Here is a 24,288-nt window from a genome sequence, read left to right on the forward strand (position 1 = left end):
ACATAAGTATTCACAGCCTTTGCTCAATACTTTGTTGATGCACATTTGGCAGCAATTACAGCTTCAAGTCTTTTTGAATATGATGCCACAAGCATGGCACACCTATCTTTGGGCAGTTTCGTCCATTCCTCTTTGCAGCACCTCTCACTCTTCATCAGGTTGGATGGGAAGAGTCGGTGCACTGCCATTTTCAGATCTCTCCAGAGATATTCAATCGGATTCAAGTCTGGGCTCTGGCTGGGCCACTCAAGGACATTCACAGAGTTCTCTTGAAGCCACTCCTTTGATATCTTGGCTGTGTGCTTAGGGTTCTTGTTCTGCTGAAAGATGAACCGTCGCCTCAGTCTGAGGTCAAGAGCGATCTGGAGCAGGTTTTCATCCGGGATGTCTCTGTACATTGTTGCATTCATCTTTTCCTCAATCCTGACTAGTAACCCAGTTCCTGCCGCTGAAAAACATCCCCACAGCATGATGCTGCCACCACCATGCTTCACTGTAGGGATGGTATTGGCCTGGTGATGAGCGGTGCCTGGTTTCCTCCAAACATGACTGGCATCCATGCCAAAAAGTTCAATCTTTGTCTCATCAGACCAGAGAATTTTGTTTCTCAAGGTCTGAGAGTTCTTCAGATGCATTTTGGCAAACTCCAGGCGGGCTGCCATGTGCTTTTTCCTAAGGAGTGGCTTCCGTCTGGCCACTCTACCATACAGGCCTGATTGGTGGATTGCTGCAGAGATGGTTGTCCTTCTGGAAGGTTGTCCTCTCTGCACAGAGGAATGCTGTAGCTCTGACTGAGTGACCATCGGGTTCTTGGTCACCTCTCTGACTAGGGCCCTTCTCCCCCCATCGCTCAGTTTAGATGGCCAGCCAGCTCTAGGAAGAGTCCTGGTGGTTCCAAACTTCTTCCATTTACGGATGATGGAGGCCACTGTGCTCATTGGGACCTTCAAAGCAGCAGATATTTTTCTGTACCTTTCCCCAGATTTGTGCCTCGAGACAATGCTGTCTCGGAAGTCTACAGACAATTCCTTTGACATCATGCTTGCTTTGTGCTCAGACATGCACTGTCAAGTGTGGGACCTTATATAGACAGGTGTGTGCCTTTCCAAATCATGTCCAATCAACTGAATTTACCACAGGTGGACTCCAAGTAGGATGATTAGTGGAAACAGGATGCACCTGAGCTCAATTTTGAGTTGCATGGCAAAGGCTGTGAATACTTATATACATGTGATTTCTTAAGTTTTTTATTTTTAATAAATTTGGAAAAATCTAAAAGAAAAATATATATTTTCACGTCATTATGGGGTATTGTGTGTAGAATTTTGAGGGAAAAATGAATTTATTCCATTTTGGAATAAGGCTATAACATAACTAAATGTGGAAAAACTGAAGTGCTGTGAATACTTTCCGGATGCACTATATGTGCTGGGCTGGATTAATTTGTCAGTAGCTACTCACACGGGAGCTTCCAGGTTTCTGGAAGTCCTGCTGCTGGGAGCTGAATAAAATAGAATACAGCGCCACTTGTGGGATATAATCCCAATAATAAAAAGATCTATAAAAACAGATCTACAAAAGTCTGTATGACTAAAATACCATAAAACACCCCTCTTCCCCCAAAAAAACATACGGGTGTCAGCCAGCTCCTAAAATATACAGTACAGGTATAATACTGTGATTGTTCTATTTTACTCTCTTACTGTTATTGGCTTTTAAGAAAGTTTTTTAGTATTTTTTTTTTTTTTTAAACTCATAGTATATCTTTATCTCTTAACAACACAAGTCGCCGATACCCTTATCCTCCTAATGGGCAGACTATAAAGATGTTGAACTATATACACCAGTACTTACACGTGCAAGCTTACCAGTCTCCTCACAGCTTCCGGCCAGTCTTGGGGTAGGGACACCAGAAGCCACCAGCAGCTGGCTGGAGGGCTCTGGGCATGGCCTGTGTGGGGTGTGGGAGGGGTTAGCATAGGATCCCGCCCCTACACCAGCAAGCAGTATATATAAAGCAGTTGAGACAATTATCTGCCTCCTCACCCACATTGTTTGCAGCCCCTTCTTCCTCCTGGTCACCGCACTGCTCACCACACACAGGGTCTTACCCCTTCCTACCGGACTGATTCACCTTCTCCCCTGCCAGTAAGTAGCCACACATGTCCCCGTTGCTTCCGCTTTGAGCGCTGCAGGACCGTCAGGTGGTTCCTGCATCTGTTTCTTGGTTACTACTGCTACTTATTGCTGAGTCCCGGGATGGCAAGTAACCTGGGGTTGCAGCATAGTATACGGAGGAGGGGGTGCAGACTATGCGGTCTGTGGCAGGAACAGTATATGGAGGAGGGAGGTGCCCTGTATATAGGGGGCACAATATGAAGTCGACAGGCGGCATTCTCAGGATTATTGGTTCGGAACCTAGCGTTTCTTGGACTGGACAGGATCTAGGTGTATAGATGAGTGTTTAAAGGATACTGCAATTCTACCTTACACAGCAGTTGAAAACTGTATAATCTGGGCCTGAATCTACACAAAGATATTTAGATCTGTAAATCCAGGACGCACGTCATCCCTACCCTTATCCTGACCCTAACTCATCCCTTACCCCACACCTCACCCTAACTATAATCCCAATACCTTAACCCTAAACTGTACACAACCCTAATACCCCATCCCTAACGCAAACCCCTATACTAACCCTAATACCCTAACCCAAACCTCTAAATTAACCCTGTGTTACAATTCACCTGCCTATAATGTTTGGCAGGTGAATTACGAGAAGAGGATAAATGCTGGAGGTACAGTCAGATGCAGAGTGGCACAAAAATGGTTACCAGACTTGGCTGTGGAATACCGAATAGTCTTGAGCGAGGTATAGCAGAATTTAATGTTTAGCAGACTATGGACTCTACGTTTAAGACTGGAATGTGCAGCACAATACTTCATACTGATGATAAACAGCAAATGAGTAGTTACTAGTGATGTGCACCGGAAATTTTTCGGGTTTTGTGTTTTGGTTTTGGGTTCGGTTCCGCGGCCGTGTTTTGGATTCGGACGCGTTTTGGCAAAACCTCACCGAAATTTTTTTGTCGGATTCGGGTGTGTTTTTGATTCGGGTGTTTTTTTCAAAAATCCTAAAAAACAGCTTAAATCATAGAATTTGGGGGTCATTTTGATCCCATAGTATTATTAACCTCAATAACCATAATTTCCACTCATTTCCAGTCTATTCTGAACACCTCACACCTCACAATATTATTTTTAGTCCTAAAATTTGCACCGAGGTCGCTGGATGGCTAAGCTAAGCGACACAAGTGGCCGACACAAACACCTGGCCCATCTAGGAGTGGCACTGCAGTGTCAGGCAGGATGGCACTTGAAAAAAATACTCCCCAAACAGCACATGATGCAAAGAAAAAAAGAGGCGCACCAAGGTCGCTGTGTGACTAAGCTAAGCGACCCAAGTGGCCGACACAAACACCTGGCCCATCTAGGAGTGGCACTGCAGTGTCAGACAGGATGGCACTTGAAAAAAATACTCCCCAAACAGCACATGATGCAAAGAAAAAAAGAGGCGCACAAAGGTCGCTGTGTGACTAAGCTAAGTGACACAAGTGGCCGACACAAACACCTGGCCCATCTAGGAGTGGCACTGCAGTGTCACGCAGGATGGCCCTTCAAAAAAATACTCCACAAACAGCACATGATGCAAAGAAAAAAAGAGGCGCAATGAGGTAGCTGTGTGACTAAGCTAAGCGACCCTAGTGGCCGACACAAACACCTGGCCCATCTAGGAGTGGCACTGCAGTGTCACGCAGGATGGCCCTTCAAAAAAATACTCCCCAAACAGCACATGACGCAAAGAAAAAAAGAGGCGCAATGAGGTAGCTGTGTGACTAAGATAAGCGACCCAAGTGGCCGACACAAACACCTGGCCCATCTAGGAGTGGCACTGCAGTGTCAGACAGGATGGCACTTCAAAAAAATTGTCCCCAAACAGCACATGATGCAAAGAAAAATGAAAGAAAAAATAGGTGCAAGATGGAATTGTCCTTGGGCCCTTCCACCCACCCTTATGTTGTATAAACAGGACATGCACACTTTAACGAACCCATCATTTCAGCGACAGGGTCTGCCACACGACTGTGACTGGAATGACTGGTTGGTTTGGGCCCCCACCAAAAAAGAAGCAATCAATCTCTCCTTGCACAAACTGGCTCTACAGAGGCAAGATGTCCACCTCATCATCATCGTCCGATTCATCACCCCTTTCACTGTGTACATCCCCCTCCTCACAGATTATTAATTCATCCCCACTGAAATCCACCATCTCAGGTCCCTGTGCACTTTCTGGAGGCAATTGCTGCTGGTGAATGTCTCCACGGAGGAATTGATTATAATTCATTTTAATGAACATCATCTTCTCCACATTTTCTGGAAGTAACCTCGTACGCCGATTGCTGACAAGGTGAGCGGCGGCACTAAACACTCTTTCGGAGTACACACTGGAGGGAAGGCAACTTAGGTAGAATAAAGCCAGTTTCTGCAAGGGCCTCCAAATTGCCTCTTTTTCCTGCCAGTATACGTACGGACTGTCTGACGTGCCTACTTGGATGCGGTCACTCATATAATGCTCCACCATTCTTTCAATGGTGAGAGAATCATATGCAGTGACAGTAGACGACATGTCAGTAATCAATGGCAGGTACTTCAGTGCGAACCAGATGTCAGCACTCGCTCCAGACTGCCCTGCATCACCGCCAGCGGGTGGGCTCGGAATTCTTAGCCTTTTCCTCGCACCCCCAGTTGCGGGAGAATGTGAAGGAGGAGCTGTTGACGGGTCACGTTCCGCTTGACTTGACAATTTTCTCACCAGCAGGTCTTTGAACCCCTGCAGACTTGTGTCTGCCGGAAAGAGAGATACAACGTAAGTTTTAAATCTAGGATCGAGCACGGTGGCCAAAATGTAGTGCTCTGATTTCAACAGATTGACCACCCGTGAATCCTGGTTAAGCGAATGAAGGGCTCCATCCACAAGTCCCACATGCCTAGCGGAATCGCTCTGTTTTAGCTCCTCCTTCAATGTCTCCAGCTTCTTCTGCAAAAGCCTGATGAGGGGAATGACCTGACTCAGGCTGGCAGTGTCTGAACTGACTTCACGTGTGGCAAGTTCAAAGGGTTGCAGAACCTTGCACAACGTTGAAATCATTCTCCACTGCGCTTGAGACAGGTGCATTCCACCTCCTTTGCCTATATCGTGGCCAGATGTATAGGCTTGAATGGCCTTTTGCTGCTCCTCCATCCTCTGAAGCATATAGAGGGTTGAATTCCACCTTGTTACCACCTCCTGCTTCAGATGATGGCGGGGCAGGTTCAGGTGTGTTTGGTGGTGCTCCAGTCTTCTGTACGCGGTGCCTGAACGCCGAAAGTGGCCCGCAATTCTTCGGGCCACCGACAGCATCTCTTGCACGCCCCTGTCGTTTTTTAAATAATTCTGCACCACCAAATTCAAGGTATGTGCAAAACATGGGACATGCTGGAATTTGCCCAGATGTAATGCACGCACAATATTGCTGGCGTTGTCCGATGTCACAAATCCCCAGGAGAGTCCAATTGGGGTAAGCCATTCTGCGATGATCTTCCTCAGTTCCCGTAAGAGGTTTTCAGCTGTGTGCGTATTCTGGAAAGCGGTGATACAAAGCGTAGCCTACCTAGGAACGAGTTGGCGTTTGCGAGATGCTGCTACTGGTGCCGCCGCTGCTGTTCTTGCAGCGGGAGGCAATACATCTACCCAGTGGGCTGTCACAGTCATATAGTCCTGAGTCTGCCCTGCTCCACTTGTCCACATGTCCGTGGTTAAGTGGACATTGGGTACAACTGCATTTTTTAGGACACTGGTGACTCTTTTTCTGAGGTCTGTGTACATTTTCGGTATCGCCTGCCTAGAGAAATGGAACCTAGATGGTATTTGGTACCGGGGACACAGTACCTCAATCTATAGTTGGCTCTGAAGTAACGATGGATACCGGAACCACGTTTCTCACCGCCCAGGCTGCCAAGGCCTCAGTTATCCGCTTTGCAGCAGGATGACTGCTGTGATATTTCATCTTCCTCGCAAAGTACTGTTGGATAGTCAATTGCTTACTGGAAGTAGTAAAAGTGGTCTTCCGACTTCCCCTCTGGGATGCCGATCGACTTCCAGCAGCAACAACAGCAGCGCCAGCAGCAGTAGGCGTTACACTCAAGGATGCATCGGAGGAATCCCAGGCAGGAGAGGACTCGTCAGACTTGCCAGTGACATGGCCTGCAGGACTATTGGCTTTCCTGGGTAAGGAGGAAATTGACACTGAGGGAGTTGGTGGTGTGGTTTGCGGGAGCTTGGTTACAAGAGGAAGGGATTTAGTGGTCAGTGGACTGCTTCCGCTGTCGCCCAAAGTTTTTGAACTTGTCACTGACTTATGATGAATGCGCTGCAGGTGACGTATAAGTGAGGATGTTCCGAGGTGGTTAACGTCCTACGTCCTTACCCCTACTTATTACAGCTTGACAAAGGCAACACACGGCTTGACATCTGTTGACCGCATTTGTGTTGAAATAATTCCACACCGAAGAGCTGATTTGTTTTGTATTTTGACCAGGCATGTCAATGGCCATATTCGTCCCACGGACAACAGGTGTCTCCCCGGGTGCCTGACTTAAACAAACCACCTCACCATCAGAATCCTCCTTGTCAATTTCCTCCCCAGCGCCAGCAACACCCATATCCTCATCCTGGTGTACTTCAACACTGACATCTTCAATTTGACTATCAGAAACTGGACTGCGGGTGCTCCTTCCAGCACTTGCAGGGGGCGTGCAAATGGTGGAAGGCGCAAGCTCTTCCCGTCCAGTGTTGGGAAGGTCAGGCATCGCAACCGACACAATTGGACTCTCCTTGGGGATTTGTGATTTCGAAGAACGCACAGTTCTTTGCTGTGCTTTTGCCAGCTTAAGTCTTTTCTTTTTTCTAGCGAGAGGATGAGTGCTTCCATCCTCATGTGAAGCTGAACCACGAGCCATGAACATAGGCCAGGGCCTCAGCCGTTCCTTGCACTCCGTGTCGTAAATGGCATATTGGCAAGTTTATGCTTCTCCTCAGACGCTTTTAATTTAGATTTTTGGGTCATTTTACTGATCTTTTGTGTTTTGGATTTTTACATGCTCTGTACTATGACATTGGGCATCGGCCTTGGCAGACGACGTTGATGGCATTTCATCGTCTCGGCCATGACTAGTGGCAGCAGCTTCAGCACGAGGTGGAAGTGGATCTTGATCTTTCCCTATTTTTTTAACCTCCACATTTTTGTTCTCCATATTTCAATGCGCACAACTAAAAGGCACCACAGGTATACAATGTAGATGGATGGATAGTATACTTATGGACGACGAGTGACGACACAGAGGTAGGTACAGCAGTGGCCTACCGTACTGCTATATACAGTATAATGGACCTGGTGGACACTGTCAGCAGACTGCTAAACTAGTACTACTAGTATAAAGAAAAAAAGGCACCACAGGTATACAATGTAGATGGATGGATAGTATACTTATGGACGACGAGTGACGACACAGAGGTAGGTACAGCAGTGGCCTACCGTACTGCTATATACAGTATAATGGACCTGGTGGACACTGTTAGCAGACTGCGTTTATAGTATAAAGAAAAAAAGACACCACAGGTATACAATGTAGATGGATGGATAGTATACTTATGGACGACGAGTGACGACACAGAGGTAGGTACAGCAGTGGCCTACCGTACTGCTATATACAGTATAATGGACCTGGTGGACACTGTCAGCAGACTGCGTTTATAGTATAAAGAAAAAAAGACACCACAGGTATACAATGTAGATGGATGGATAATATACTTATGGACGACGAGTGACGACACAGAGGTAGGTACAGCAGTGGCCTACCGTACTGCTATATACAGTATAATGGACCTGGTGGACACTGTCAGCAGACTGCGTTTATAGTATAAAAAAAAAAGACACCACAGGTATACAATGTAGATGGATGGATAGTATACTTATGGACGATGAGTGACGACACAGAGGTAGGTACAGCAGTGGCCTACCGTACTGCTATATAGAGTATAATGGACCTGGTGGACACTGTCAGCAGACTGCGTTTAAAGTATAAAAAAAAAGACACCACAGGTATACAATGTAGATGGATGGATAGTATACTTATGGACGACGAGTGACGACACAGAGGTAGGTACAGCAGTGGCCTACCGTACTGCTATATACAGTATAATGGACCAGGTGGACACTGTCAGCAGACTGCGTTTATAGTATAAAGAAAAAAAGACACCACAGGTATACAATGTAGATGGATGGATAGTATACTTATGGACGACGAGTGACGACACAGAGGTAGGTACAGCAGTGGCCTACCGTACTGCTATATGCAGTATAAAGGACCTGGTGGACACTGTCAGCAGACTGCGTTTATAGTATTAAAAAAAAGACACCACAGGTATACAATGTAGATGGATGGATAGTATACTTATGGACGACGAGCGACGACACAGAGGTATGTACAGCAGTGGCCTACCGTACTGCTATATACAGTATAATGGACCTGGTGGACACTGTCAGCAGACTGCGTTTATAGTATAAAAAAAAGACACCACAGGAGTGTTTTTCAGGCAGACAAACGTATACTGGTGGTCACTGTCAGCAAAACTGTGCACTGTACTCCTGCTATAGCTGCTCCCCAGTCCCCACAATTAAGCAGTGTGAGCACTCAGCACAGATATATCATGCAGCACACTGAGCACAGATATGGTATGGAGCGTTTTTTTCAGGCAGAGAACGGATAAAAAACTGGTGTTCACTATTAGCAAAACTCTGCACTGTACTCCTCCTAACAGCTGCTCCCCAATCCTCCCCACAATAAGCTAAGCAATCAGATCAACTGTGTAGTATATAACTATATAAACGGAGAGGACGCCAGCCACGTCCTCTTCCTATCAATCTCAATGCACGTGTGAAAATGGCGGCGACGCGCGGCTGCTTATATAGAATCCGAATCTCGCGAGAATCCGACAGCGGGATGATGACGTTCGGGCGCGCTCGGGTTAACCGAGCCATACAGGAGAATCCGAGTATGGCTCGGACCCGTCTAAAAAGGGTGAAGTTCGGGGGGGTTCGGTTTCTCGGAAACCAAACCCGCTCATCACTAGTAGTTACACAGCTATGAGCCAGGGCTTGAATACAGGACCAGAATGTATCACAATCACTGTTGCAGGTAATGAATCTCCACAAAAGTGAGGGAATACTAAGTACTTTACTGAAGCAGTGGTGTGATAATGTATAGCAGATGAATCAAAGTAACAATCCAAAGCACAACATGAGCAGAGAGTGTAAATGGTTTTCTAGTATGAGATTTGCAGCAGAGTAATGAAATAGAATAGAATCCAGGCTATAATCCACAGAACTAAGATTGCAGAACTTGCACAATAAATCAGAAATGCATGTAGGCACAGATGAAGTCCACAGTAATATGTAAACAAAAGTAATGAATGCTTAGAGAATCCACAAAGCACAGTGAAAGTCCGTAATACTTAGCTAACGTAGATCTGGAAACACAAACTGCCTAAAACAGGAGTTGCTGGATAACATGAACCGGATTGGACTAAAGACACCAGGCAATTCAAATAGTTCTGGCAGGCAAATAATAGTAATATAACCAGCATGGGAGAGCTAAACTGGTTGGTTTATAACACTCACACTGACCAATGAAAAAAACAGACTGGGAGTGTTAACTCTAATTACAAACCCTGTGCACCTGCAGAGCTGCATGTACACAGAGAGTCTAAGGAACAGAAAACACAGGAAAGACACTGGCCCTCATTCCGAGTTGTTCGCTCGTTGACGAGTTTCGCTATATTGCGATTAGTCGCTTACTGCGCATGCGCAAGGTTCGCAGAGCGCATGCGCTTAGTAATTTTACACAAAAGTTAGGTATTTTACTCACGGCATAACGAGGATTTTTCATCGTTCTGGTGATCGGAGTGTGATTGACAGGAAGTGGGTGTTTCTGGGCGGAAACTGGCCGTTTTATGGGTGTGTGCGGAAAAACGCTGCCGTTTCTGGGAAAAACGCAGGAGTGGCTGGACAAACGGGGGAGTGTCTGGGCGAACGCTGGGTGTGTTTGTGACATCAAACCAGGAACGAAATTGACTGAACTGATCGCAGTGGCAGAGTAAGTCCCGAGCTACTCAGAAACTGCAAAGAAATTTCTATTCGCAATTATGCGAAACTTTCGTTCGCAAATCTGCAAAGCTAAGATTCACTCCCAGTAGGCGGCGGCTTAGCGTGTGCAATGCTGCTAAAAACAGCTAGCGAGCGAACAACTCGGAATGAGAGCCACTGATGGATTGCTAATGTCAGCTGACACCAGGTGCATTCTGAACAGAGGGAATACATGCACCAACAGAATCATAACACCCTAATACCCAAACCCTAAGTTTTTCCTCTTGGTTAGTACTATAAAGGTGGATGGCCCTCTCCCTGTTGCTCCTTTCATATAACCTGATCTGAAAGAGTGCTAGGGATCAGAAAGTTGCTACGAGGTGGCATCTGCAATGGGGAATGTGGTGCGGACACAAACAGCTGGTGGTGTGGTAGGTTAGGGTACATACAGTACACAGTAATGTGTGTGTCTGTGACATAATGATGGTGATGAGTCATCAGAACAGACTATGGTGGGTTTATCTCTTGGGATGTGTGGCACAGGGCTTTCATTTGAATTTTCACACTGCAAGCACTGGGTGCCTGCCTAATATAGTAGTGACATTACTGGGGTGCCAGGGAAATTTCACAAGCTAGACACTGACTACCCAACATCCCTGCAAATTATAAATATCAGTATACGCATACAGGGAGGCATCCCCCACCTACTCAGACACACACCCCTTTTTTTTTTCCAAGTACACTATGGGATTTATTTTTTAGGGTAGGTGGGAAAGGACAAGATTGCTTTACGTTAAATGTATATTACAAGTAGTGATGAGCGGGTTCGGTTCCTCGGAAACCGAACCCCCCCGAACTTCACCCATTTTACACGGGTCCGAGGCATACTCGGATTCTCCTGTATGGCTCGGTTAACCCGAGCGTGCCCGAACGTCATCATCCCGCTGTCGGATTCTCGCGAGATTCGGATTCTATATAAGGAGCCGCGCGTCACCGCCATTTTCACTTGTGCATTGGAAATGTTAGGGAGAGGACGTGGCTGGCGTCCTCTCCGTTTATTAATGTTGCTGCAAATATTTGTGCTCATTGCTTAATTGTGGGGACTGGGGTGCAGCTGTATTATATAGGAGGAGTACAGTGCAGAGTTTTGCTGATCAGTGACCACCAGTTTTATCCGTTCTCTGCCTGAAAAACGCTCCATATCTGTGCTCAGTGTGCTGCATATATCTGTGCTCACACTGCTTTATTGTGGGGACTGGGGACCAGCAGTATTATATAGGAGGAGTACAGTGCAGAGTTTTGCTGACCAGTGACCACCAGTATTATACGTTGTCTGCCTGAAAAACGCTCCATATCTGTGCTCAGTGTGCTGCATATATCTGTGCTCACACTGCTTTATTGTGGGGACTGGGGACCAGCAGTATTAAATAGGAGGAGTACAGTGCAGAGTTTTGCTGAACAGTGACCACCAGTATATATAGCAGTACGGTACGGAAGGCCACTGCTCTACCTACCTCTGTGTCGTCATTAAGTATACTATCCATCTACATTCTATACCTGTGGTGCATTTCAGTTTTGCAGTTTGCTGACAGTGACAACCAGTATATATAGCAGTACGGTACGGAAGGCCACTGCTCCACCTACCTCTGTGTCGTCAAGTATACTATCCATCTAGATTCTATACCTGTGGTGCATTTTAGTTTTGCAGTTTGCTGACAGTGACCACCAGTATATATAGCAGTACGGTACGGAAGGCCACTGCTCTACCTACCTCTGTGTCGTCAAGTATACTATCCATCTAGATTCTATACCTGTGGTGCATTTTAGTTTTGCAGTTTGCTGACAGTGACCACCAGTATATATAGCAGTACGGTACGGAAGGCCACTGCTCTACCTACCTCTGTGTCGTCAAGTACACTATCCATCTAGATTCTATACCTGTGGTGCATTTTAGTTTTGCAGTTAGCTGACAGTGACCACCAGTATATATAGCAGTACGGTACGGATGGCCACTGCTCTACCTACCTCTATGTCGTCAAGTACACTATCCATCTAGATTCTATACCTGTGGTGCATTTTAGTTTTGCAGTTTGCTGACAGTGACCACCAGTATATATAGCAGTACGGTACGGAAGGCCACTGCTCTACCTACCTGTGTGTCGTCAAGTATACTATCCATCCATACCTGTGGTGCATTTCAGTTGTGCGCAGTATATATAGTAGTAGGCCATTGCTATTGCCTGAATTGCCTGGTGTCTTTAGTCCAATCCGGTTCATGTTATCCAGCAACTCCTGTTTTAGGCAGTTTGTGTTTCCAGATCTACGTTAGCTAAGTATTACGGACTTTCACTGTGCTTTGTGGATTCTCTAAGCATTCATTACTTTTGTTTACATATTACTGTGGACTTCATCTGTGCCTACATGCATTTCTGATTTATTGTGCAAATTCTGCAATCTTAGTTCTGTGGATTATAACCTGGATTCTTGTTCAACTATTTCATTACTCTGCTGCAAATCTCATACTAGAAAACCATTTACACTCTCTGCTCATGTTGTGCTTTGGATTGTTACTTTGATTCCTCTGCTATACATTATCACACCACTGCTTCAGTAAAGTACTTAGTATTCCCTCACTTTTGTGGAGATTCATTACCTGCAACAGTGATTGTGATACATTCTGGTCCTGTATTCAAGCCCTGGCTCATAGCTGTGTAACTACTAGTGATGAGCGGGTTCGGTTTCCGAGAAACCGAACCCCCCCGAACTTCACCCTTTTTAGACGGGTCCGAGCCATACTCGGATTCTCCCGTATGGCTCGGTTAACCCGAGCGCGCCCGAACGTCATCATCCCGCTGTCGGATTCTCGCGAGATTCGGATTCTATATAAGCAGCCGCGCGTCGCCGTCATTTTCACACGTGCATTGAGATTGATAGGGAGAGGACGTGGCTGGCGTCCTCTCCGTTTATATAGTTATATACTACACAGTTGATCTGATTGCTTAGCTTATTGTGGGGGGGATTGGGGAGCAGCTGTTAGGAGGAGTACAGTGCAGAGTTTTGCTAATAGTGACCACCAGTTTTTTATCCGTTCTCTGCCTGAAAAAAATGCTCCATACCATATCTGTGCTCAGTGTGCTGCATGATATATCTGTGCTGAGTGCTCACACTGCTTAATTGTGGGTACTGGGGAGCAGCTATAGCAGGAGTACAGTGCACAGTTTTGCTGACAGTGACCACCAGTATACGTTTGTCTGCCTGAAAAACACTCCTGTGGTGTCTTTTTTTTTATACTATAAACGCAGTCTGCTGACAGTGTCCACCAGGTCCATTATACTGTATATAGCAGTACGGTAGGCCACTGCTGTACCTACCTCTGTGTCGTCACTCGTCGTCCATAAGTATACTATCCATCCATCTACATTGTATACCTGTGGTGTCTTTTTTTTTTATACTATAAACGCAGTCTGCTGACAGTGTCCACCAGGTCCATTATACTGTATATAGCAGTACGGTAGGCCACTGCTGTATCTACCTCTGTGTCGTCACTCGTCGTCCATAAGTATACTATCCATCCATCTACATTGTATACCTGTGGTGTCTTTTTTTCTTTATACTATAAACGCAGTCTGCTGACAGTGTCCACCAGGTCCATTATACTGTATATAGCAGTACAGTAGGCCACTGCTGTACCTACCTCTGTGTCGTCACTCGTCGTCCATAAGTATACTATCCATCCATCTACATTGTATACCTGTGGTGCCTTTTTTTCTTTATACTAGTAGTACTAGTTTAGCAGTCTGCTGACAGTGTCCACCAGGTCCATTATCCTGTATATAGCAGTACGGTAGGCCACTGCTGTACCTACCTCTGTGTCGTCACTCGTCGTCCATAAGTATACTATCCATCCATCTACATTGTATACCTGTGGTGCCTTTTAGTTGTGCGCATTAAAATATGGAGAACAAAAATGTGGAGGTTAAAATAGGGAAAGATCAAGATCCACTTCCACCTCGTGCTGAAGCTGCTGCCACTAGTCATGGTCGAGACGATGAAATGCCATCAACGTCGTCTGCCAAGGCCGATGCCCAATGTCATAGTAGAGAGCATGTAAAATCCAAAAAACAAAAGTTCAGTAAAATGACCCAAAAATCAAAATTGAAAGCGTCTGATGAGAAGCGTAAACTTGCCAATATGCCGTTTACGACACGGAGTGGCAAGGAACGGCTGAGGCCTTGGCCTATGTTCATGGCTAGTGGTTCAGATTCACATGAGGATGGAAGCACTCATCCTCTCGCTAGAAAACTGCAGTGCCACTCCTAGATGGGCCAGGTGTTTGTGTCGGCCACTTGGGACGCTTAGCTTAGTCACACAGCTACCTCATTGCGCCTCTTTTTTTCTTTGCATCATGTGCTGTTTGGGGACTATTTTTTAAATCTGCCATCCTGTCTGACACTGCAGTGCCACTCCTAGATGGGCCAGGTGTTTGTGTCGGCCACTTGGGTCGCTTAGCTTAGTCACACAGCTACCTCATTGCACCTCTTTTTTTCTTTGCATCATGTGCTGTTTGGGGACTATTTTTTAAATCTGCCATCCTGTCTGACACTGCAGTGCCACTCCTAGATGGGCCAGGTGTTTGTGTCGGCCACTTGGGTCGCTTAGCTTAGTCACACAGCGACTTTGGTGCACCTCTTTTTATCTTTGCATCATGTGCTGTTTGGGGACTATTTTTTTGAAGTGCCATCCTGTCTGACACTGCAGTGCCACTCCTAGATAGGCCAGGTGTTTGTGTCGGCCACTTGTGTCGCTTAGCTTAGTCACACAGCGACCTTGGTGCGCATCTTTTTTTCTTTGCATCATGTGCTGTTTGGGGACAATTTTTTTGAAGTGCCATCCTGTCTGACACTGCAGTGCCACTCCTAGATGGGCCAGGTGTTTGTGTCGGCCACTTGTGTCGCTTAGCTTAGTCACACAGCGACCTTGGTGCGCCTCTTTTTTTCTTTGCATCATGTGCTGTTTGGGGACAATTTTTTTGAAGTGCCATCCTGTCTGACACTGCAGTGCCACTCCTAGATGGGCCAGGTGTTTGTGTCGGCCACTTGGGTCGCTTAGCTTAGTCACACAGCGACTTTGGTGCACCTCTTTTTATCTTTGCATCATGTGCTGTTTGGGGACTATTTTTTTGAAGTGCCATCCTGTCTGACACTGCAGTGCCACTCCTAGATGGGCCAGGTGTTTGTGTCGGCCACTTGTGTCGCTTAGCTTACTCACACAGCGACCTTGGTGCGCATCTTTTTTTCTTTGCATCATGTGCTGTTTGGGGACAATTTTTTTTGAAGTGCCATCCTGTCTGACACTGCAGTGCCACTCCTAGATGGGCCAGGTGTTTGTGTCGGCCACTTGTGTCGCTTAGCTTAGTCACACAGCGACCTTGGTGCACTTCTTTTTTTCTTTGCATTATGTGCTGTTTGGGGACTATTTTTTTGAAGTGCCATCCTGTCTGACACTGCAGTGCCACTCCTAGATGGGCCAGGTGTTTGTGTCGGCCACTTGTGTCGCTTAGCTTAGCACACAGCGACCTTGGTGCGTCTCTTTCTTTCTTTGCATCATGTGCTGTTTGGGGACTATTTTTTTGAAGTGCCATCCTGTCTGACACTGCAGTGCCACTCCTAGATGGGCCAGGTGTTTGTGTCGGCCACTTGTGTCGCTTAGCTTAGTCACACAGCGACCTTGGTGCGCCTCTTTTTTTCTTTGCATCATGTGCTGTTTGGGGACTATTTTTTTTAAGTGCCATCCTGTCTGACACTGCAGTGCCACTCCTAGATGGGCCAGGTGTTTGTGTCGGCCACTTGTGTCGCTTAGCTTAGCCATCCACCGACCTCGGTGCAAATTTTAGGACTAAAAATAATATTGTGAGGTGTGAGGTGTTCAGAATAGACTGAAAATGAGTGTAAATTATGGTTATTGAGGTTAATAATACTATGGGATCAAAATGACCCCCAAATTCTATGATTTAAGCTGTTTTTGAGGGTTTTTTGTAAAAAAAACACCCGAATCCAAAACACACCCGAATCCAACAAAAAAATTTCAGGGAGGTTTTGGCAAAACGCGTCCGAATCCAAAACACGTCCGCGGAACCGAATCCAAAACCAAAACCCGAAAAATTTCCGGTGCACATCTCTAATTACAAGTAATTAACATGCACAGTGCAGACAACGGGACTCTGAGGAATGTTTTGGACAGGCTGGATTTCTTTGTGGGGCCTATTCAAGGGCCCCTTGAGACCCATGTGGCCCTAGGCAGGTGCCTAGGTTGCCTTGTGGGAAATATGGGCCTGCATTAGGGAGAGTGGTACCCAAGTGGAAGATCCAAAACATTTCACATTGTAAGAGGAGATTGGATATATCACCTATACTATCCCAGACTTGTACGTGCTCGATAGCTTGACAAACAAAACCCCTCTGCATTGTGTACCTCTGTAAAATATCGAGGAACTGAAGGATAGTAAGAGAATACCGATTGGTCTTTGATCAAAATGCAAAGCCTAAATAAAATGATCGAAGAAAGCCCTCTTTTATTGCAGACATAGGATGAAATTCATCTCCGAGCATTATTCAGGTATGCTGCAGAGGGAAGTCTATTGGGGGGTATTCAATTAAGTGCAGTTTTTCCAACTGGTCGAAAAAATGGCACTAATTCGACACAGGGTATTCAATTGCGGGCATTTTCGCTTGTTTTTTAATCCATTTTCGGCCATGCCGCTTCACTTTTTTTTTTTTTGTCGAACGGACATGGGGCGAAAAAATTGTTCCAAAAACGTGCGGAAACGCCCGCGAATTCTCCAAAATGCGAGTATCAGCAGCGAATTTGACCAGTCGAAAAAATGGCACGAGCATTGAGTAGGTCGAATGCAAATTCAACCCAAAAACGGGCGATAAGTGCAGTTTTTTCGACTAGTCGAAAAAAAGTCACTAATTGAATACCCTCAATAGACTGCGAGGATGTTGGGATAATGTTACAGTGTTGGGGGATAATGCTAAAGGAGTCTGTCAGACACTCCCTACGTGTATTTTTTCTATTCTCTTTTAGTAAAATAGTTAAAAAAGTTTTTAAATATTTGTTCTTGAATTTAATTAAATTATATATTTCTGAGGACATTGGCCCTCATTCCGAGTTGTTCGCTCGCTAGCTGCTTTAAGCAGCATTGCACACGCTAAGCCGCCGCCCTCTGGGAGTGTATCTTAGCATAGCAGAATTGCGAACGAAAGATTAGCAGAATTGCAAATAGAAATTTCTTAGCAGTTTCTGGGTAGCTCCAGACTTACTCAGCCATTGCGATCAGTTCAGTCAGTTTCGTTCCTGGTTTGACGTCACAAACACACCCAGCGTTCGCCCAGACACTCCCCCGTTTCTTCAGACACTCCAGCGTTTTTCCCAGAAACGCAAGCGTTTTTTCGCACACTCCCAGAAAACGGCCAGTTTCTGCCCAGAAACACCCACTTCTTGTCAATCACACTACGATCACCAGAACGATGAAAAAGCTTTGTTATGCCGTGAGTAAAATACCTAACTTTTGTGTAAAATAACTAAGCGCATGCGCTCTGCGAACCTTGCGCATGCGCAGTAAGCGACTAATCGCAGTATAGCGAAAATCGTCTAAGAGCGAACAACTCGGAATGACCCCCATTAAACCACAAGCCACAGTTAAATGGCTAAAAGACGAAATATACTTTGAAAACTAGGCTTAAATACATAGTTAAGTAAAGGAAATTTGGTGTCTAGCGTAAGGTGTTTCCATTATTGCTTTATATACAGAAGGAATACATTCATTAAACATAACTGGTCACATGGTGAGAAATAGAGAAAATACAAACAAGTTACCCAACTTAAAAGCTGATGCTTATTCAATATTCCAATTTTTCATTTTTTACTTTTCATTTTTTTTGGTAAAGATAAGTCTATGGTGCTTGTTGGGAAGGTATAAGAATTATAACGAGATATGATATACATACATGCAAACTGTACCTATAGCATGTATTTGCCTAGTTTGCCAAAGATAAGTCTGAGAAAAAGTAACTCACATGCTGCCCTAGCCGACACCAGTAGGTGGTCTCTTGTCTGTCTAGTATCAAGCAGAGCGGTTAAGTCTGCCTCAGATTGTTCTCTGTCCTCTTCACGCATTATATCACCATCATCTTCATCCTGATAGAAAGAATAGGAATTTAATACCTACCGGTATTTCCTTTTCTCGTAGTCTGTAGTGGATATTGAGGACAAGTATATTACCATGGGGTATAGATCGGGTGCACTGGAGCCTGGCACTTTAAGAAATCAATAGTGTGTGCTGGCTCCTCCCCTCTATACCCCTCCTAGAAGACTCAGTCTAGGAAACTGTGCCCAAGGAGACAGACATAATTTGAGAGAAGGATATGACACATAAAGAGGTGAGGTAACGAACCAACACACAAACAATAAGATAGCAGAGCTAACCAGAACAGAGAAAAGCAACGCTAACGATAGAAGGATAGCAACGCTAACCAAACATGGAACAGGGAAGCAACAGCAAACCCATCCAATAACACTTACAATCAGGTAAGCAGGAAAACGAAGCACAGAGGCAGGCGCCCAGTATCCACTACGGACTGCGAGAAAAGGAATTACCGGTAGGTATTAAATTCCTATTTTGTCTAACGTCCTAGTAGATACTGGGGAATAGTATATTACCATGGGGATATCCCAAAGCTCCCAGAACGGGTGGGAGAGTGCTGAGACCCCTGCAAAACCGCCTGACCAAACTGAAGGTCATTCTTGGCTAAGGTGTCGAACCTGTAGAACTTAACGAACGTGTTCACACCAGAACAAGCAGCTGCACGGCACGACTGTAAGGCCGAGACGCCCCAGGAAGTCACCCAGGAAGAACACACCGACCTTGTGGAGTGGGCCTGAAAAGAACTCGGCAGTGGCAGAGCAGCCGAAGTATAGGCTTGTTGGATAGTCAATTTGAGCCAATGAGCAATGGACTGCTTGGAGGCAGGTCGACCAATTTTCGTAGCATCATAAAGGACAAAAAGCAAGTCAGACTTCCTGTGTCGAGCAGTCCTTTTAATGTAAATCCTCAAAGCTCTTACAACATCCAGGAACATTGGAGCAACGGAAGTGTCGGATAAGACTGGATACACAATTGGTTGATTTACATGAAAGGCTGACACCACTTTCTGCAAAAACTGTAGGCGATTTCTGAGCTCCGCCCTATCCTCATGAAACACCAAGTATTGGCTTTTACAGGACAAGGCCCCCAATTCCGACACTCGCCGAGCCGAAGCCAAGGTTAGTAACATAACAGTCTTCCACGTTAGGTATTTTAAGACAACCCTATGAAAGGGTTCAAACCAATCCGTCTGTAGAAAGGTCAACACCACATTGAAGTGGGAGAAACACAGGGTGGTTGAATGTGCAACACCCCCTTAAGAAAGGTCTGTACTTCAGGGACTACCACCAGTTGTTTCTGGAAGAAGATAGAGCCGAAATCTAAACTTTGATGGAGCCTAATCGCAGGCCCTTATCCACTCCTGCTTGCAGGAACAGTAGAAACCGGCCCAGACGAAAATCCACAGGAGAACATTTTCAACCCTCAAACCAAGAAACATATTTCTTCCAAATACAGTGGTAATGTTTGGAGGTAACCGCCTTATGGCCCTGAACCATAGTGGGAACCACCTTGGATGGAAAACCCTTCCATCTCCCTCTCAACTTACAGGCTGTCAAACGTAGCCGCTGTAAGTCTGGAAAGACGAACGGTCCTTGTTGAAGAAGGTCCTTGAGAAGCGGCAGAGGCCAGGGTTCCTCCAACGACAGAGTCAGGTGGTCCGCATACCAGGCACATCGAGGCCAATCCAGGACAATGAGAATTGCCTGAACCCTTTCCTTTTTGAGTCTATTGAGAACTCTTGGGATTAGGGGAATTGGAGGAAACAGGTAAACGAACTGGTGAGGCCATGGCGTCATCAGAGCGTCTACCGCAACCACCTGCGAGTACTTCGTTCTGGGGCATTAACGACGGAGCTTCTTGTTGAGACAAGAAGCCATCAGGTCTATCTGTGGACAACCCCACCGGTGAACAAGTAGTTGAAACACCTGAGGGTGGAGGCCCCATTCCCCCGGATGGAGGTCATGCCTGCTTAGGAAGTCTGCTTCCCAGGTGTCCACCCCTGGAATGTAAACGGCTGAGATTGCCCTTGTGTTGACTTCCGCCCAGAGGAGTATTCTGGACACCTCTCGCATTGCGGCGCTGCTTTTTGTTCCTCCCTGTCGGTTGATGTACACTACTGCCGTGGCGTTGTCCGATTGCACCTGTATGGCCTGATTCCGAAGAAGGGATGAGGCCTGTATTAGAGTATTGTAAATTGCCCTGAGTTCCAGGATGTCAATTGGAAGAGCAGATTCCTGAAAAGACCATGTCCTCTGGAACTGCGCTTCCTGAGTCACAGCTCCCCAACCCCTGAGGCTCGCATCTGTAGTCAACAGAGTCCATGACTGGGTGTTGAAACTCCGACCTTCCACCAGATGGGGAACCTGTAGCCACCATAGCATATCCGTTCTTTCGGTGACAGGGTTATATGCTGATGCATGTGCAGGTGAGATACTGACCATTTGACCAACAAATGCAGTTGAAACGGTCGCGCATGGAACCTGCCGTACTGTAATGCTTCGTAGGAGGCCACCATCTTGCCCAACATGCGGATGCAAAGATGAATTGAGAGCACGCGGGGTTTCAGCACCGAACGGACCATAGACTGAATAGTCAAGGCCTTGTCCATGGGGAGGTAAACCTTCTGAGACACCGTATCTAGGATCATCCCCAGGATCATCCCCAGGAACTGAATTCTCTGAGACGGTTCCAAGTGAGATTTCTGGAAATTGAGTATCCATCCGTGATCAGTAAGCAAGCGAGTAGTTAAGTCGATACTGTGCAGTAGTTGTTCCCTGGACACCGCCTTTATCAGGAGATCGTCCAGGTACGGAATTATTTGGACACCCCTCACGCGCAGTTGTAGCATAATTTCCGCCATGACCTTTGTGAATACCTTTGGGGCTGTGGAGAGACCGAAGGGTAAGGCCTGAAACTGGAAATGCTGGTCCAAAATCGCGAACCTGAACGCTTGGTGAGGGGGCCAAATTGGGATATGTAGGTATGCGTCCTTTATATCCAGGGACACCAGAAACTCCCCTTCCTCCAGATTCGCTATCACTGCTCTTAGAGATTCCATCTTGAATTTGAACACCCGAAGATACGGGTTCAGGGATCTGAGGTTCAAGATCGGTCATACAGAGCCGTCCGGCTTCAGAACCACAAAGAGACTTTAGTAAAAACCCTTTGTGTGCAGCTGAGGAGGCACTGGAACAGTAACTCCTGTAGAAAGCAGTTTTTGCACTGCCTGCTGTAAGGAAACCCTTACTTCCTGTGAAGCTGGTAAGCCTGACCTGAAGAATCTGAGAGGAGGGAAATCCTGAAATTCCAGACAGAATCCTTGGGATATGAGGTCCCTCACCCAAGGATCCCGGCAGGACTCTGCCAAATGTGGGCGAAGTGCTGAAGGCGAGCACCTACCTGAAATTCACCTTGCTGCTGGGGCCAACAGTCACACAGAGGGCTTCATGGAAGAGGATCCTGAGGCCTGGTCCACAGGTCCAGCAGCTGCTGGTTTACGGGACTTACCGCGAGATCCTCTAGTAGCACAGGAGGCACCATTGGCTTTAGCTCTGAATCTGGCCACCGGAAGGGACTGCAGGGAGGGTCCAGGATAGGGACGCCTGGCAGGTGGCGGGGCAGACGGCAGATATGTAGATTTACCTGCAGTTGTCTGAGATATCCACTTGTTCAGCTCTTCTCCAAACAAGGCATCACCTGTAAAAGGAAGGTTCTCAACCCCTTTTATAGAATAAGCATCCACTGACCAGTGTCGCAGCCACAGGGTGTGCGAGCCGATACTACCATAGCAGCGGTACGGCCGTTAATGATACTAGGGGGGGGTCATTCCAAGTTGATCGCTAGCTGCATTTGGTCGCTGTGCAGCGATGAGGCTAAAAAACGGCACTTCTGCGCATGCGTATGCGGCGCAATGCGCACGCGCGTCATACTTTTACAACGGCTGATGTAGTTTCACACAGGGTCTACTGAAGTTTTTCAGTTGCACTGCTGACTGCAGAGTGATTGACATGAAGTGGGCATTTCTGGGTGTCAACTGACCGTTTTCAGGGAGTGTTCGAAAAAACGCAGGCGTGCCAGGAAAAACGCAGGCGTGGCTGGACGAACGCAGGGCGTGTTTGTGACGTCAAAACAGGAACTGAATAGTCTGAAGTGATCGCAAGCGCTGAGTAGGTATTGAACTACTCTAAAACTGCACAAAAAAATGTTGCCGCCGCTCTGCGATCCTTTCGTTTGCACTTCTGCTAAGCTAAAATACACTCCCAGTGGGAGGCGGCATAGCGTTTGCACGGCTGCTAAAAACAGCTAGCGAGCGAACAACTCGGAATGACCCCCTAAGTTCCTTAACAGCCTCACTCATAAAGTTTGCAGCATCTTGGATGTGTTGTAGTAATGTAACTATCTCTTCCTGAGGTAGCGTAAGCAGCACTTTCTGAATCTTATCAGACCATTTCACCATGGCTCTAGAAATCAAGCCGCATACTATGGTAGGGCGTTAGGCTACACCCGCTGCAGAGTAAATTGATTTAAGAGTGGTTTCAATTTTGCGATCAGCTGGGTCTTTAAAGGAAACAGCCCCAGGTACAGGTAAAACAATCTTACGTGACAGCCTGGACACAGAAGTATCCAGTGTCGGTGGGGTTTCCAAGACTTTCCTATCCTCTGTAGGAAAAGGGAATCAATTTAACACCCGTTTAGGGGTAATACATTTTTTTATCAGGATTTAGCCATGCTGTCTTAGCCAGGGTATCTAATTCCTTAGAAACCGGGAAGGTTGCAGAGGACTTTGGTTTCACATTAAAAAAACAATTCCTCTGTCTGTTCTTCCTATTTATTAGGGATATTGAGCACCTCTCTAATGGCATCCACCCATGTTCCTGCACATTACTACTCTGTGAAGGAATTGAGCATTGGGTACACATAAGGTACCCCTGTGAGGAAGGTGTAAACCTAGCCTTGCATAAAGTACACAAAGACTTATTTGCAGACATGCTTGAGCAGAAAACACAGTTAGTATGATAACACAGTGCAGTACTAGTGAGATATGCATACTTATCCCAGAATACCCAGAATGGAGTGATACAGAGAGATTGGAACCAGCACACTACACCACAGATGGAGCAGCTGGTGATTCAGAGGGTCCTGTGGAGGAGCAGTCTCCGCATGCAGCCTGTATCAGCAGCAGCAGGAAATGGCACAGTTTAGCCTCTGGTCCCGCTCTCCGGGAAGCCCCGCCCCCATAATGGCGCGCGGCCCCTGCATTTTACTTATACTGGCTTTCTCCACGAACTGTGAAAACGAGTGTACGCAACCCCCGTTCACCATGCTGCCAGTTTGGGTACTCAGTGGGCACCGCGGCCGTAGCCGGGTGATCACTGTCCCTTCATGCCGCCAATTTGTACCGGGGACCCATTAACCGGGTCCCAGGTGTAACAATCACCACACCGCGTTGACTTCGGCATCTGTTAAGTGGTGGCGGCATGCTGCCGGCGTGGGCTCACAACCTGGGGATGTGTGAAACAGTGCCTCAGGAGCTCAGTGTCCTGTCAGCTGGGATTACGAACCATTAACTCTTAGGAAGTTGGTTCGGTCCCCCCCTTAAGTCCCACGACGCAGGCAGACTGGTTGTCAACTAGCACTGCCTGAAAATAACAAACTAAAAGAAATTTCTCTCTGGAGAGCAACAGAATGAACCCGGCTCCTTGGGCACATTTTATAAACTGAGTATGCTAGGAGGGGCATAGAGGGGAGGAGCCAGCACACACCATTGATTTCTTAAAGTGCCAGGCTCCAGTGGACCCAATCTATACCCCATGGTCATATACTATTCCCCAGTATCCA

General features: G+C 46.5%; 1 protein-coding gene across 4 annotated transcripts in view; it reads right to left on the minus strand.

Annotated features, from left to right (window-relative positions):
• SPOCD1 (SPOC domain containing 1) overlaps positions 1–24,288 on the minus strand; it is a 493,492-nt gene that overhangs the window by 280,996 nt on the left and 188,208 nt on the right. For all 4 annotated transcript variants that reach the window (XM_063954236.1, XM_063954237.1, XM_063954233.1 and 1 more), the window contains exon 4: positions 18,323–18,443. In XM_063954236.1, the coding sequence (XP_063810306.1) occupies positions 18,323–18,443 (121 nt within the window). The remainder of the gene's footprint in view (positions 1–18,322; positions 18,444–24,288) is intronic.

Source organism: Pseudophryne corroboree, chromosome 2, assembly GCF_028390025.1.
Source record: "Pseudophryne corroboree isolate aPseCor3 chromosome 2, aPseCor3.hap2, whole genome shotgun sequence".
NCBI classification, from domain to species: Eukaryota; Metazoa; Chordata; class Amphibia; order Anura; family Myobatrachidae; genus Pseudophryne; species Pseudophryne corroboree.